The 14,477-nt window shown below is 51.8% G+C and overlaps 6 protein-coding genes across 6 annotated transcripts; 4 read left to right on the top strand and 2 right to left on the bottom strand.

Moving 5' to 3' along the window:
- Window positions 1–240: 240 nt before the first annotated feature.
- CC1G_09152 (ABC transporter) lies at window positions 241–3,478 on the bottom strand (the record flags this gene model as incomplete). Its single annotated transcript, XM_001839766.2, has 8 exons — window positions 241–360; window positions 411–849; window positions 899–993; window positions 1,050–1,120; window positions 1,169–1,720; window positions 1,767–2,177; window positions 2,231–3,023; window positions 3,074–3,478. The coding sequence occupies 8 exons, from the start codon at window positions 3,476–3,478 to the stop codon at window positions 241–243; spliced, it is 2,886 nt and encodes a 961-aa protein (XP_001839818.2).
- A 188-nt stretch (window positions 3,479–3,666) lies between these two features.
- On the top strand, window positions 3,667–4,177 carry CC1G_13991 (hypothetical protein; the record flags this gene model as incomplete). The annotated part of the gene is made up of 3 exons (XM_002911906.1): window positions 3,667–3,777; window positions 3,828–3,925; window positions 3,982–4,177. 3 exons carry the CDS (start codon window positions 3,667–3,669, stop codon window positions 4,118–4,120), a joined length of 348 nt encoding a protein of 115 aa, XP_002911952.1. The 3' UTR covers window positions 4,121–4,177.
- An 847-nt stretch (window positions 4,178–5,024) lies between these two features.
- CC1G_09151 (Na+/K+ ATPase alpha subunit) lies at window positions 5,025–9,902 on the top strand (the record flags this gene model as incomplete). Its single annotated transcript, XM_001839765.2, has 23 exons — window positions 5,025–5,339; window positions 5,390–5,476; window positions 5,532–5,672; window positions 5,712–5,738; window positions 5,797–5,949; window positions 5,994–6,042; window positions 6,182–6,242; window positions 6,308–6,552; window positions 6,676–6,719; window positions 6,774–6,999; window positions 7,050–7,087; window positions 7,144–7,293; window positions 7,349–7,763; window positions 7,838–7,922; window positions 7,981–8,093; window positions 8,150–8,173; window positions 8,442–8,495; window positions 8,558–8,583; window positions 8,639–8,705; window positions 8,760–9,086; window positions 9,145–9,243; window positions 9,302–9,622; window positions 9,707–9,902. 23 exons carry the CDS (start codon window positions 5,025–5,027, stop codon window positions 9,754–9,756), a joined length of 3,117 nt encoding a protein of 1,038 aa, XP_001839817.2. The 3' UTR covers window positions 9,757–9,902.
- On the bottom strand, window positions 9,866–10,566 carry CC1G_09150 (hypothetical protein; the record flags this gene model as incomplete). Its single annotated transcript, XM_001839764.1, has 2 exons — window positions 9,866–10,438; window positions 10,522–10,566. The coding sequence occupies 2 exons, from the start codon at window positions 10,564–10,566 to the stop codon at window positions 9,866–9,868; spliced, it is 618 nt and encodes a 205-aa protein (XP_001839816.1).
- An 881-nt stretch (window positions 10,567–11,447) lies between these two features.
- On the top strand, window positions 11,448–12,464 carry CC1G_09149 (hypothetical protein; the record flags this gene model as incomplete). Its single annotated transcript, XM_001839763.2, has 5 exons — window positions 11,448–11,704; window positions 11,758–11,867; window positions 11,921–12,066; window positions 12,176–12,223; window positions 12,286–12,464. Exons 1-5 carry the CDS (start codon window positions 11,477–11,479, stop codon window positions 12,462–12,464), a joined length of 711 nt encoding a protein of 236 aa, XP_001839815.1. The 5' UTR covers window positions 11,448–11,476.
- A 1,156-nt stretch (window positions 12,465–13,620) lies between these two features.
- Window positions 13,621–14,430, top strand: CC1G_09148 (hypothetical protein; the record flags this gene model as incomplete). Its single annotated transcript, XM_001839762.1, has 4 exons — window positions 13,621–13,851; window positions 13,926–14,091; window positions 14,161–14,208; window positions 14,270–14,430. 4 exons carry the CDS (start codon window positions 13,621–13,623, stop codon window positions 14,428–14,430), a joined length of 606 nt encoding a protein of 201 aa, XP_001839814.1.
- Between the last annotated feature and the right edge of the window lie 47 nt (window positions 14,431–14,477).

Genomic DNA, 14,477 nt, shown 5'->3' with positions numbered 1-14,477 from the left:
ATGCGCAATATCCATCCGATTATAAATTGCTACTTTAGCTTTATGGTGTACGCGAAAACAGCAACGAAAGCGCAGCAGTGTGTATACAGATACAAAACGAATGTCAAGCCCCCAGTAGGCGGGCAAATAAATACAGGTGAGAATAAGCATCGTCACGTAGGTAAGGTCCTCGGAGATTTAGTGTTGGTATGGTTTCGGGAACCTGGAAATTAATAACAGGGAATATGAATGGAATGGGTACTATCTTCGCTCCCTGACGAAGAACCACACAACACCGATGACACCAATGCCGAAGCCAGCGATGAAGCCGAAGAGGATGAGTACATCCCTGTAGTAATTGTCCAAGCCAAATCCAAAGAGCTAGAGAACAAGATCAGCAACAGCATAGCAAAATCTTTACTCGTACTCACCAGCTGCATGATCAACGCCGCCGACACATTCACAGGCACACCCTCCAACGTATCCTCAATCATCAATCCCGAATCAACCTCGTTGACAGCCAACGCTTCCAACGTATACTTCAGTGGCGCAATCCACTGCAACCATCGCAGCACAGGAGGAATGTCACTGAGGTTCACAAAGAAGCCGGCAAAGGTCATCTGGTACAGGGCAGAGAGCGCGGAAAGCAGGATCGCCACGCCCCCGTTCTGGAAGCAAGTTCCGAGCAGGAAGTTGAAGAGCGTCATCGCAAGACTGTAGAGCACAAGGATGAAGAGGAACTTGAAGAAGTGTGGGGCATCGGGGGCGAGACCGGCCATCCAGTAGGTAATGGTCGAGACGATGATCGTAGGTATTAGGCGGAGGGGTATCATGTCGAAGAAGAAACGCGAGAGAAGCCATGCTGTCGGGCTGCGCGAAGAATGAGGCTGAGAATCAGACGATTTGGCGATACACGCACCTGTAGTACGAGCTCGAACGTTCTCGGAGGAACAGAGGTCGAATTTCAACGACATTGTACAACGCGCTTAGCGATGAGAAAGCAACCAAAGCTCCCTGCAGAGAAGGCCGTCAACCCTGTGACGACAGATCGACGCTGAGCATTAACGCACCAAGAAGAACAAACATCCGACTCGTGACTGGAATCCAGAGATGGTTACGCCAGCATCGAAGTACAAACCGCCTGTCCAAAGGTCAGATCGTTACTGCCGACATCATGCGCGAAACTCACCGCAGAAGACACCGAGGACAGCAGAAACAGCCAAATGTGTCCAGAACAGCGTCTTGTCACGCTTCAGAACCTTCCATTCTCGTCCGCAAAGGTATTGAAGTTGGGTCAAGAATGTCGTCGCGTATGTCGATCCATTTCGCGGGGGAGGGGCCAGCATCTCCTTGGAACCGTGTGTAGTCCTCTGTGCACCCTCCTTCTCGATATCAGGGGAGTCACCGCTGATCGTCTGGCTTTGATTCTGGTTGGCGAGAGCGAAAAGGTTTACAGGAGGATCGCTGGCCACCTCGAGCAGGTATTCAGCAATGTTGTAACCTTCCTGGTATGGAGCAACTGTCCCTGGAGCGCAACGAGCAAAGTATTGCACGGGCTGGAATCCACCAGGTCCCGAATACAGCGCACGGCCATGAGCCAAGAGGAGGATCGAGTCGAATTTCTGGTAGAGGATTGAACTGGGCTGATGGATCGACGCGATGACAGGAATAGGGTTGACGGGATCGTGTGCAATGGCATGGAGAACGTTGGCAATCCTGGCAGCAGACACGGAATCCAAACCTAAAAAAGGCTATGTTAAGCACAGATTTCGGCCAAGAAATCGCACACTTGCCTGACGTGGGTTCATCAAGCAACAAAACATCCGGCGAGGCGATGAGCTCCAAGCCAATGGTGACCCGCCTCATCTCACCACCACTGATACCCCTCGCCTTTCCTCCTGAAACGTCTCCGATGCGGGTGTCGCGCACATGGTTAATGCCCAGTTTCTCGAGCAGGTCGTTCACCCGAGTTTGCTTGTCGACGTCAGAAATGCTTTCAGGGAGCCGAAGACGAGCAGCAAATAGAAGCGTTTCGAAAACGGTAAGGGTGGGAGGGAGAATGTCTTGTTGTGGCACGAAGCCGATTCTGGGTGGAGTCTGGTTGTCTTCACCTTCGAATGGGAACGATACTTTTCCGGTGGTGATACCGATTTTGCTCTTGCCCGCCAGGATTTCGATCAAAGTTGTTTTTCCAGCACCTGTCGTAAAGTGTGTCAGGACCCTGGTGAAGATACAACTTTCAGGGTCGTACCGCTAGGACCAAGGATGGCCATCATTTGGCCCGAGGGGACATGTCCACTAATGTTGTCAATGATGAACTTGTCGCCATCTTCTGTTTGCTTCTTGCGTTTGAAGATCCCAGTAGAGGCTGGCACACAGTAGCTGAGGTTCGACCACGTCACTCCAACTTTAACCATAGGATCCACAAACGCCTTTCTTCGGGCCGTTCGTTGGGAAAGGAATCCCCACAGTAGGAAGAGCAATGCCAACAGAACCAATCCACCCACAACTGCCAGACCGGCGATAACACCGCCGCTCAGAGGTTTGGGTTTAGGAGCCTCTGAAGGTCCACCATCCGAGCTGCTATCGATGACGCTTTGGCGAACACATTCACCGAAGGTGCAACCATTGAGAGCGAGGCCTTGCGCACCGAAGAGACTTTGCAGGGTCGACTGAACGAAGTTGCAGAGTTGTTCTCCAGTTTCGGCGTCCTCTGCACACTCGATTCCAAGGGTCCCAGTGAGGCCGTTGATAACTTCTGTCAAGTTCGTGGGGCCCCCTGACCCACCGCAGAACGTGGTATCTGGACGGCAGGTGCATTGAAGGTTGTTACACGAGTAACTGTTGGTTGTGTCGGTGCTGGTTTGAACACAGGAGTCTGCTTGGCAGTAGAACTGTTCCACGCCGTCGTAGATGAGTTGGGCGAATGCTGTACCGGATGGGCCGAAGGACGAAGAACCAGGAAGAGGCGAGAGATCGGGCCGGAGTGTGCGCTCGATGTTGAGAGTTGAAAGCAGAGGGAACAGGGCTTGTAAAGTCGGATTCTACACATCGTTCAGCTGCGAAAACCACATGGATTCTGAAGTCTACGTACGGTGACTGAACAGCTCATTTGCGCGGCTGCGTAAACCCGCGGCTTTGTATTGCAGACCATGGTGTTGTTCTGGACGTCGGAAAAGTTGGGCGTACCACTCGACACTGCCGAGAATGCGCTCTGGCAGGCATTGGCAGTCTGGCAAACGTTACAACCGATGCCGCCCCATCCAGATTCGCAGCTGCACCCCGAAGCGGTCAAGTTGGCGAACCCAGACGATGTCTCCGTGTATTCTCTGTCAGCCCCTTCAAATAGGGTGCCTCTACAGGACATTTCGGAGCAAGTTGGCCCTCCGAAACCTGTTGGACACGAGCAGTCGTCCCCGTTGACAATTCCATAGTTTTCGCAGGTTTGCGCGTAGACAGTTGCGGCCGCGAGAGTTGCTAATATCCAGGGCGCCTTCATGGCGACCTGAGCGGTCTCTGTGGTGCCAAAGGCGGTGGTTGGGGGCTAGTACGACCTGTCAGCGACGACGTTGTGGCGAACTGTAAACAAGGGCCATTTAAGTCGATTTCTTTAAGTTGGGACGCCATCAGATCATGCCATTCCATTGGTGCCAAGTGCAGCCAAGCCTTTGTTTGATCTCGAAGGCGATGGCCAAACATTCCGGGCAACCGAATCGTGGCGCGGCTGCAATTAATCCTTGTCATCGAACGGCCACCTCGGTTACTAATTTCTTGCCACCACAATGTTCGGAAAGGCGAGTCAGAACCCATTTTGGCTCGACGACTACTGACTATTAACTGGATAATAGTTGTCTTCTTGGTGGTCTGGCTCCCCCGCACCAGAAAGCAAGCCTTATGACCCCACGGACCCAAAACAGAATCCGTTGAATCCTGAGGGACTCAAGCCGTGTGTTTACCTGCTCTCTTCCTCAGCTTTGGGGTGAAATGACCGAGTATTCTTAGATGCTGCGCATGCCCCTTGACCAAGCGGGCGCGTGACGATTGCTTCCTCAAATTCGACGCCGCAGAGGCACCAGAAAAATGCAAGGAGCAAGTAGAGAAGCACCTTGCTTGCATGCGTAGCCTCGGCTTCAAGATCTGAATATCATATAGACAAGGTTAACCCGGACACTAGACTAATGTAATTGCTCAATCTAATCAACCACAACTCCGCTACTGCAGACAAAGGCTTCCGACCCATACTCACTCCCAGGACGGTCCCTTGTTGGTGCCTTGGTTTCCGCTCTTCCGTTCTCGGCATCATGCCTGACGTTCTCGTTATTGCCTGCGGTGATCAGAATGCCTGACTTCGGTGAAGTGAGGGACCTGCTCTACTTAAAGCTTGGTTGTGCTCTCTCCAGGCCGCACGTCCGGCCAGGCGTAGCCCCAAAATACCTTCATTTTGGACCTGGTCTTCTTGGTCATGAGATTGCGCCTTTCCTGTGACGCCATGTAAGCCTGTTTAAACATTTCTCACTGGTTCTGCTGACTTTTTTTGCAGGTACCTATCGCCATTCCCAAAGATAACCCCACCCAACGTGCGTTATCTTGCGCGGATTATTTCAAGAACCATCGACTGAAGACTATTTTTGGCCTCTATCGAAAATCGCGCATGCAGATGCACAGGCCTTGTCATGCCTCTTGAGGTCTTTTTGCTGTTTGCTACCCGAAAGTTTCTTTCCAGAGTTGGCCTTTTTATGGTCCGCCACAATGGGAAATAGCATCTCTTATCTCCCATGTTTTGAGTGTTTACGGTGACTTCTTCCCGCTTCGAAACCCGACCTTTCGTTTAAAACGTATTTCTGGAGTTTGGGGGCCCCAGGCTTCTGCAGCTCACTTTCTCGAGACGTCGATTCTTCCTTTCATTCTCGGTCATGGAGTCTAACCATGACTCTGGCATAAAAGAGGACTATCCCCCCACCCCTCATGATCTTGTCACTCACGACGAAGGCCATCATGGTCGAGCAATCGCTTTTCCTGATAGCCTCCTCGAGGAGAAACACACCATGGCCACTCGCCCTCAGCAAGGCGTCGAAATGAAGCAATCCTTGACCCAGGAAGAGCAAGACCTTGCTGCTGCCGGCTACGACCATATCGAACAGCAAAAGCTGCATAGGATCGAGGAGGAGCGGGTTAAGGACAGCGAGCTTCATGAACATAAACTGCCTTTGGCCAGGCTTGCGACTGCTTTGAATACCTCATTTGACTCGAAGGATCCTGCGCGCTCGTCTGGACTCACTGACGAGGACGCTCAGGTTCGGCTTCAACGAGATGGTGCCAATGTGTTGACACCGCCAAAGAAACGAAGCGCTCTTCGAAAGGTGCTTCCTCTACCCATGACAAAGGCTATGACATTCCTAACGTATCACAGTTCCTCGACCGTCTTTTCACGATGTTCAACATCCTACTCCTGGTAGCTGGTATCCTCTTGTACATTCTTCTGGGTGTTCAGTTCAAGGTGACATAGATTACACTCACACATGACCGACTATTTTTAACCAGGCCCTTTTCAGGACAACTTCCAGAATACGTACCTTGGGGCGATCCTCCTTTTTGTCGCCTTCTTGAACGCTGGGATCGACTTCTACCAGATCCAAAAGTCCGAAGCTATCCTCGCTTCCTTCTTGGCAATGATCCCGCCCACCTGTCGGGTCGTAAGAGGGGGCGTGCTGACTCCTCTCCCGGCGGCACAGTTGGTCAAAGGTGACATTGTCCTGCTCGTATGTCACAGAGTGGAATGTCATCTAGAGCACGTTTTGACGTTGATGTCATTCACAGCGAACAGGCGACAAGACCCCTGCCGACATGATCCTTTTCTCCGCGAATGATTTGAAAGTCGACAACAGCAGTCTGACTGGCGAGTCCGAACCACAGGAACGGCGGCCCCTTGTCGAAGGGTCTCCACACCGTGCCGTGGAAGCCGAAAATATTGTATGGTCCCGCTCATTGTGAAAATCCACGAAAATCTCACCCAGGTACAGGTGTTCAATTCAACGTTGGTTGTCAATGGAGAAGGATGGGGTGGTAAGCTTTATTATCAACAGCCCGGGTATCTCAACTCATACCTTCCCTTCAGTTGTGGTTAAGACGGGGGATCAAACGATGATAGGTATAGATCATGTATCCATTTGGCTTCCTAACTCCTCATCTAACCGTCCCGCAGGGCAAATAGCAAGTCTCACCGGTGAGGAAAGTGACAGCGAATCCCCTCTTGCGAACGAAATGTAAGTCTCCTCCATCTCCGCTCGCCATCCCAGTGCAAGTCCCCCGTCTCAACTTTCCTCTCTAGCAACCGCTTCGTCATATTCGTCTCCTGCATCGCCATCCTCTTCGCCACCGTCTTCTTCATCGTCGGAATCACCAAAGTGTACCCAGGCAAGATTGGTCAAACGTTCACGTTCGCTGTGTCGGTGCTGGTCGCTTTCGTCCCGGAAGGGCTGCCTTCGACTGTCATGCTCCTGTTGTCCATAGCTGCGAAGAGGATGGCGAAGCAGAACGTGCTTGTCAAGGATTTGCAGGGGGTTGAGACACTTGGTAAGCAGCGGTCCTTGCTGTGGTCTGTCGAATGAGAGGGTAGCTGACGAATGAAACATGCAGGATCGCTGACTCTGCTGGCTACTGACAAGACAGGGACGCTGACTCGCAATCAGATGACAGTCACGAACCTATGGGCCAGCGGGACCATGTACTCGGCCTTCCAGGTACGACCACTCTACCCCTTCCTACTCGAAACCATTGATCAACTTTGCGACTAGTCCCACAACGACGAAAAATCCTTCTCTATAAAGGCTCCAGGAATGCAGCAACTCGTCGACAACGCTGCGCTCAATTCGAGAATCAAGTTTGACAGGACGGATGTTCCACTGGACCAGAGAGTTATCATGGGTGATGCGACCGAGACCGGATTGTTGAGGTTTGCGGGGAGGCAGATTACAGAGGATTATGAGAGCTTTGTGGGGAGGTACCCGAAAGTGTTTGAAGGTCAGTCTCGCTGCAAGTAGGAGTGATCGATAGCTAATCAATATTCTCAGTACCTTTCAATTCGACGAACAAGTGGGCTTTGTCGATTGTGACTCCGCTCGCCAATTCATCGCTCGCGTTATCCTCACACTCTTTCCTGTTCAGCTCCACAAGCCCCATGAAGATGGGGATCTTACCCTGTACATCAAAGGAGCTCCCGAACGGGTCCTTGCCAAGTGCTCGACGTACTTGAAGGATGACGCCACTGTCCCTATTTCGACGTCTTTCAAAGAAGCTTACAACGAGGCCTACGACGTCAGTATTCCCTTTCCCTATACAACCTATTTCCCTACTAACTTTTGAATAACAGTATATGGCGTCCAGAGGCCACCGCGTAATCGCCTGTGCCGAGCTCCTGTTGCCCAGCGCGGAATACCCCACAACCCACCCCTTCTCCAAGCCCACACCCTCCTCCGACGGTTACCCAACAGAGAATTACTGCTTCATCGGCCTCATTTCTCTTGAAGACCCTCCAAAGCATGGTGTCCGCGAGGCCATTGGTACCCTTCGTCTCGCCGGTATCAAGGTCATGATGGTCACGGGCGATCATCCCAAAACCGCAGAGGCTATAGCGAGGAAGATCAATCTTGTGTTGGGCGAGACCAGGGAGACGCTAAGTCGGAAGACTGGGAGGTCGATGGAGGATATCTACGAGGACGAGGTTAGTGCGGTAGTTGTGCATGGGGATGACATCGATGGGTTGCAGGGGTGGCAATGGGATCAGAGTGCGTGCTGGTTCTGCGTTAGCGCTCGTCTGGTAGAAACTGACCTTTCGGTGCATGTGCAGTCTTTTCAAAAGAAGAGATCGTATTTTCCAGGACTTCCCCGAAACACAAGCTAGAGATCGTGAAACGAGCTCAAGCGTTGGGGCATATCGTCGGGGTGTACGTAGGCAGGGTCCTCGATCTCATTCCCTAGACACTGACAGGTCTCGTTTTATAGAACTGGTGATGGCGTGAACGACTCCCCCGCGCTCAAAAAGGCGGACCTCGGAATCGCGATGAACATGTCCGGATCTGACGTTTCGAAGGAGGCTGCCAACATGATCCTCTTGGGTATGTCGACATGTTTCCGTTCCACTTGGAAACGCTGGCTGACATATTGTGTCAAGACGATAACTTTGCTTCGGTCGTTAGTGAGTTTATCTTCCTTTTTCTCTGTACTCTGACGGATGACTGATCGAGTCAATTAGAGGGTGTAGTTGAGGGCCGTCAGATATTCGTGAACCTCAAACGGTCTATCCAGTATGTGACCGTGATCTACCTGCTCCTATGCACACGCCGACGAGAAATATGTCAGGTATACGATCTCGCACAGTACCCCGGAAGTCATCCCCCAATTGCTCTGTCAGTATTTTCGTTTGGATTCGGCTCGTTCCTAAATCTGACAAATCTGACCCGTAGATGTCGTGGTCCCGCTGCCATTGCCATTGTCTGCCATCTTGATTCTGGTCATCGGTAAGGCCTGAGCTTGCCTCATCACCTGATACCACTGTCTTTAACACTTGAACATCTACCAGATCTTGGCTTTGAATTGCTCATCGCTGTACGGCATTCCTAAGTGGATATTTTCACCGGGCCGTGTTGACTTTTCCTCCCAGCTCTCCTTCGCTTGGGACCAACCCGAAACGGAAGATGGTCTCATGCGCTTGAAACCTCGTAAACCTGGTGTGTATATTCTTTTGCCAAACAAAGTATCGCTGACCTTCATCTCAATTGCAGTGACTGATGCTTCCATCCACTCTCGCAAACGGAGAGCCCTGCGAAGATCACGAACCCTAACTCGAGACCGCGAAACAGGTGAAATCATACCCCCGAGTCGAGCTTCACGAATCGCTGCCAAGCTCAAGGCTCCTTTTACGAGAGAATTTTGGGAGGAAAGGCTCGAGCGTACCGACGACGAGAACCTGGTCGACGCGAATCTTTTGGCGTATTCGTACTTGCAAGCTGGTATGATCGAGTGTGTTGGGTCGTTGCTTGCGTATTTCTTGGTGTTCCATAAGAATGGGTTTGCTCCTGGCGATCTGAGGAGGGCTCAGCAAGCTGGAGGTCAGTACACTGTTGACACATGTCATGCAGGAAAGAGTCACTAAAGTCTTTTCTCTAGTCTACTTTAAGAAGGATAGTCCAGATTACATCGCCAACTCTGGACGTGTAATCACTGCTTCACAACAAGTCGACGCGCTAGGTCAGGCTCAGGGAATTGGTTCGTTAACTCTCTTTCGCCTCCTCCCTGCCCCGGAAGAACTGACCATATTAAACAGTGTATCTCTCGATCTTTATCATGCAGTGCTTCAACGTCTTCGCCGTCAAAGCCAGACTCTCCTTCCCATTCGGCAAACGAATCGTGAGCAACAAATGGAACTTCCTCGGCATTCTTGCTGGCGCCTGCCTCGGAATGTTCATCATTTACACTCCTCCGCTTCACGTCGTTTTCGGCGGTTCATATCGCCTCTCCCCGCTCTATTGGCTGGTACCTATTGCGTTCGGGGTTCTTCTTCTCGCCTGGGCTTCACTTCGTGTGGTTCTGCTCCGCAGTTCTGTCGAACATATGAAGGTTCGAGACGTCAGTGGTTTGATGATGTGTGCGTATTCATTCAATTCTGGTCCTCGTTCTTGTTTCCTCCGTGAGAGTCCGTCAGCTAACGCCGAGTTGTGCTTCCCTCTAGTCCCGACGATGCGAACGATGAGCATGAGATCCCGCGGTTCTCGCCACTGATAAGATTTTCAAGGTCGTTCGATTGGAAGGCGTCGCGCTTGTTTGGGTGTTCTGCTTGCTCGGTCTGATGGAATGGAATTAGATGGGATGTATATCACAACATGTATACCTATACACGATATATAATCGACGATGTCAACGATGCCATGTAACGGTTGGCCGTCGAGGTGAAGGTCATAAGCGGTTCCTGCGAAACAAAGTAAAGCCCAGTCATGACTGGGATTACGATGCCCCCTATCGCCCAATTCCGTCTTCGAGAACCCCCGACGCTCGCACCGTTGAAGTACGGCTTAAGATAGGTGTTCCATAAGATGGCTAATCCATCAACAGCATGGACAGCTGTAAAGAGGACCAGACCTCCATACAACACCCAGCTTCTGACGGGGAACCGCTGTAATCCCAACTTGACAAACTCGAAATCCAGCTCTGCGGGACCCACAGCGAAGATTGGGGGTGCTTCTGTAGTTGGATCAGCGCGGTGTGATAGGAAATGGATGGGGAGGAAGAGGAGGGCTGTTGCGTAGCCTGTCCATGCGAGCGGTCGGGAGATGGGTCGAGGTTCGTCTTTGGGATTGGAAGAGAGCAGTCGCTTCAGTAGTCCGCTTAGAATGTGTACCGTTATTGGTGTTAGGACAAGAGCTGTTTCTCCAAAGCTCGTTTGATAGTATTCCCGTCCTAAGAGCTGATTTCAAGAGAAGGGGTGTAGACAGTCGATCAATCACTGTCAGTTCTTTTTATGATAGACAGATTTGAGTTACGGCGTACCATTGTTTGAGAAGCTGCAGAAGCCCCGCCTAGATTGGCTAGCATCGGCGCAGACAAATGAATAAGTGCGAAAGTGCTAATAAAGGGTGCTGAGCCATGCAGGGCTTTGGTTAGAAATCGAGTAAAAGGTCTTCCGTTTCCGTCCATCTTCTATAGAGATTTGTAGATTTCCAACGTTGACAATTGAAGTGAAGCTTCCAGCAGCCTATGAGCCTCGGCGCCAGGATTGTGGACTGCTCGGAGCAAGATGGTGGTCGTCGTGGATGAAGAGGTGTGGCCAATCAACGCTCTGGGAAATCAAAATTGATCCTGCCGTCGCGTCTACCGCGCTCAGCGCTTGGACTGCGACCACGACCACCGGTATCGCATTCAGTTGAATCAAAGGACTTTTTCAACGAAGACTGCGTCTGGCAGTCAGAGGAAGATTTTGGAAGGGTATAGAACTGTCATACTTGTCTGACTTACATCTTTTGTTTTGACAGATTCGATACCTCCAATCACAAACGGCGGAAAGGCGGAAACATGTTCCCTTTTCCTCAGAACCTAGTCTAGCAATCCAATAGGGCAGGTCGGTAGACCTGAGGCTGTAGCAGCCTTGGCCGTCAGAAATGGCCTTCCAGGCGGTCTCGAGTTTTCATCCCAAGCTTCTCGACCTCTACCGGAGCACGGAGCAGGAAACGCGTTCCTTGCGGCCTGCTGTCAGATCCCTATCTTTTCGAGGCCTTTAAGCGCTCGATGAGGTCCTTCTTTCTCTCTCAGATGTCAAAAGTCCAGGGCCTAGGGACAAGAAGCATCTTTCACCTACTTCTATTCCAACGGAAAATCTTTCGCATCCTCTTCGGTATCCTCTGCCGCCCTTTTCTTAATTAACGCTTGGGGTATAAATGGGACCCTACGGATGTCTGCATAATCAGCGTCGGTCTCTCCTCTGACGCCCCTCCTCCCTGATACTTCTATGAGGCTCACTCAAGTATTTGCGACGGTTCTCGCCATTGGCGCTGCAGGGGTTGGATCCTCTCCTGTGACGATCAATGCAGACCCTAACACCATCTTCGGTGGGGTCGACATGAGCGCCCAAAACCACTATGGCGCGCCTATCGCTCCTTGGCTCCATGGAGCGAAACCGGGATGGTACTACGGTCAGTTCCCTTGGCTCTGGCCCTGGCTTCCCTGGCTGCATGGTGTAAGTCCACCTCTCCGTGAATAGGAGGCGTTGGTTGATCCCCCTGTCCATAGCCCGTCTGCTCCGTGCTTCCGTGGTTCCCCTGGCTGATCCAATGCCCTAAGCCATGGATTCCCCCTCCTCCTCCCAAGCCTCATCTCCCACCTCCGCCGCCGTATCCTTGGTGAGACTCGCGATGACATGTCGTGACGAAACCTTTACTCATTGCTGACACAGGTGGCCCTGGCCAGGGCATCCCCCTCCCCAGCCTCCGCCACCACCTCCCAATGACGGCTACCACCAGACCTTCAAGAACCTCACGGGCGCTACCCAAAGCCAAGTTGGAGATTATCTGACATTCGGCCTAGTCGATACTGTTGCCGGTAAGTAACGTTCTTGTACTTAATCACTGCCCAAAACCTTCCTTGACGTTGTGGGGGAAATCACATAACGGACTGTTCTAATTCTGTCTCCGTTCGCGACTCTTTGCAGATTGCAAGGTTATGTGCAATTCTGTTCCCGAATGCAATTTCGCCAACAGTGAGTACTTCCACAGACATGCCGCCATGCAGTGCTCAAGCTTCTGACCGGCAACTCCGCAGGCTACAACGACGTCAACGGCAAAGACGGAAGCACAAAGCTCACTTGCGCTCTGTACTCGAAATGTCACAGCGACAAAGATGCCACGAACAAGGGTGGCCAGACTCAACCTGACGGAAGCATCAATTACATCAGGAACAGTGACGGCTGGTGCAAGAATGGTCAAAAGCCCATCAACTAGGACAGAATGCCAGTTCCCTCGACATTCGAACATTTGACATCTGGGATGGCGAGGTGACTGAATTGACGTCCCTCTCTTTGTTCTGGACCTGGACAGTGCACTTCTTATGAACATTCTTCCGTGTAGTGCCGATCTCCTAGGTACAATGGTTCGTTCCTCTCCTCCATTGTAACCTGTGAAATATACCCCTGTGCTCTTATGTGTGCAAACGCGTTCCGCAGGTGTGCCTACAAAGTGTCAATAACCTACAGTTCTTCCAGACCCCGGATCACCTCATTAGATTGGACAATCGAGCGCTGTATGTGAATTTGATTTTGACGTCCACGCTCTCGTGCCTCCAGGACAGAGTAATGCTTGACGCTCGACGATCACAGACCACGATCGAAAAACGTACGACCAGCCTCCCACCATTATGTGCCTCAGGCCTCATCTGTGTGCCTTGGCTGCAATCGTTCAACATTGACTGTCAATCGAGGGCGCTCGACGAGTCGAAAATCTGGGCAGCTCGTAACGTTTTACTCTGGGCCAGTGGATTACGGTACCGCGGGGTGTTTAAGCGCCTCAAGGCACTCAAACATCTCTTCTTCTTTCCGAGGAATTTTCCTTTGATTCACCAATCTCTCCTTCGCAAACGAGATGCCCAAACTTTACGGCTCGCAGCAAGGCTTTGTGGAGGTCTATTCTTGGACCGACGTTCGAAAGAACGGAAATACGGCAGTCTAACACTGAACTCTCCAGGTACCATCTGGAACACGTCAAAGACCCGTCCAACTTGAACCTTTATGCACGTTCAAACCTTCAGGGACAAGACTTTCACGGATGCAGCACCGTTCACTCATGGTCCGGATTGATTTTGACGATTTTCTCGTCGGCGTCGGCAGCATTCAAGGGGAGAACGGGTGGGTGCGACTGAGGGGGGACTCTATTTCCTTTTTCTCTCGTCCATCTGGAATCGAGATCGCCGTCTTACGAACGCGGTGTATAAAAGCCCGGGTCGCGTCGAGTGTTGTTCCCCAGTGTCTCCTTGTACCTCCTCCAGGTCTAATTTGACACCTTTCCTTCCCTTCCTACCCTCGTTTGGTTCCAGGCTCGCTTCGTCACCGTCCTAACCACCCCTTCACTCTACCTCCAACACTCCCTATCCACACCGACCACGATGAAGTTCAGCACCATCCTCACCGCTGCCCTGGCGTTCACCGTCACCACCGTCGCTGCCACGCCCACCCCGGGTCCGTTCAGCAACTTTGACCCCTTCAGCATCTTTGGTAAAGACCTCGGCCGAGGCAACAAGTACGGTGCACCCAGGAAGCCCTGGGAGGGCGGTAAGCCCGGTTGGTACTTTGGCAAGCACCCTGGCAAGGTCCCTCGTCTTCCTTGCTTGACTGGCGTACGTGTCTTTTAGACTTTCGTGCCCGATGGCGCGTGGAAATAGGGTTACTGACGCCTATTTAAATTGTACAGCCCATTTGCAAGATTTTGAAGTTGTTCCCGTGGTTCCTCCAATGTCCTACCCCTCCTCCTCCCAACCCCGGGCCATCGGACGGCTACACCCAGACTTTCAACAACCACACAGGCGCTACTCAAGGCAACGGATATCTCACCTTCGGTTTGGTCGACACCATCGCTGGTACGTGATTTCCGTCCAATTAAGCTTCGACCGTTTAGTTCCGCCTCTCTAACCTTGTTCCGATTGCAGACTGCAAGGCCATGTGTAACTCCGTCGAAGGCTGCGTGTTCGCCAACAGTGAGTCATATCCTTTCTGTGGATGTGTACAAAGGGTGTGCTAAGCGCGTCCTTTCACCAGCTTACCGGGATGTGAACGGCAAGGACGGAAGTCCCCTCTTGACCTGCTCGCTTTACTCTGAATGTCACGGAATTGAAACTGCCACCAACACCGGTGGACAGAGTCAACCGGACGGTAGCATCAACTATATCATCAACAGTGATGGTTGGTGCAAGGCCTGATGAACCTAATCCCATCCTCCACACTGAACACTCCTACCACGCGCGCT

This window comes from Coprinopsis cinerea (genome assembly GCF_000182895.1).
Source record: "Coprinopsis cinerea okayama7#130 chromosome 2 map unlocalized cont3.2, whole genome shotgun sequence".
NCBI classification, from domain to species: Eukaryota; Fungi; Basidiomycota; class Agaricomycetes; order Agaricales; family Psathyrellaceae; genus Coprinopsis; species Coprinopsis cinerea.
Note: the sequence above shows the minus strand (reverse complement) of the source record. Positions and strands in the feature narration are given on the sequence as shown.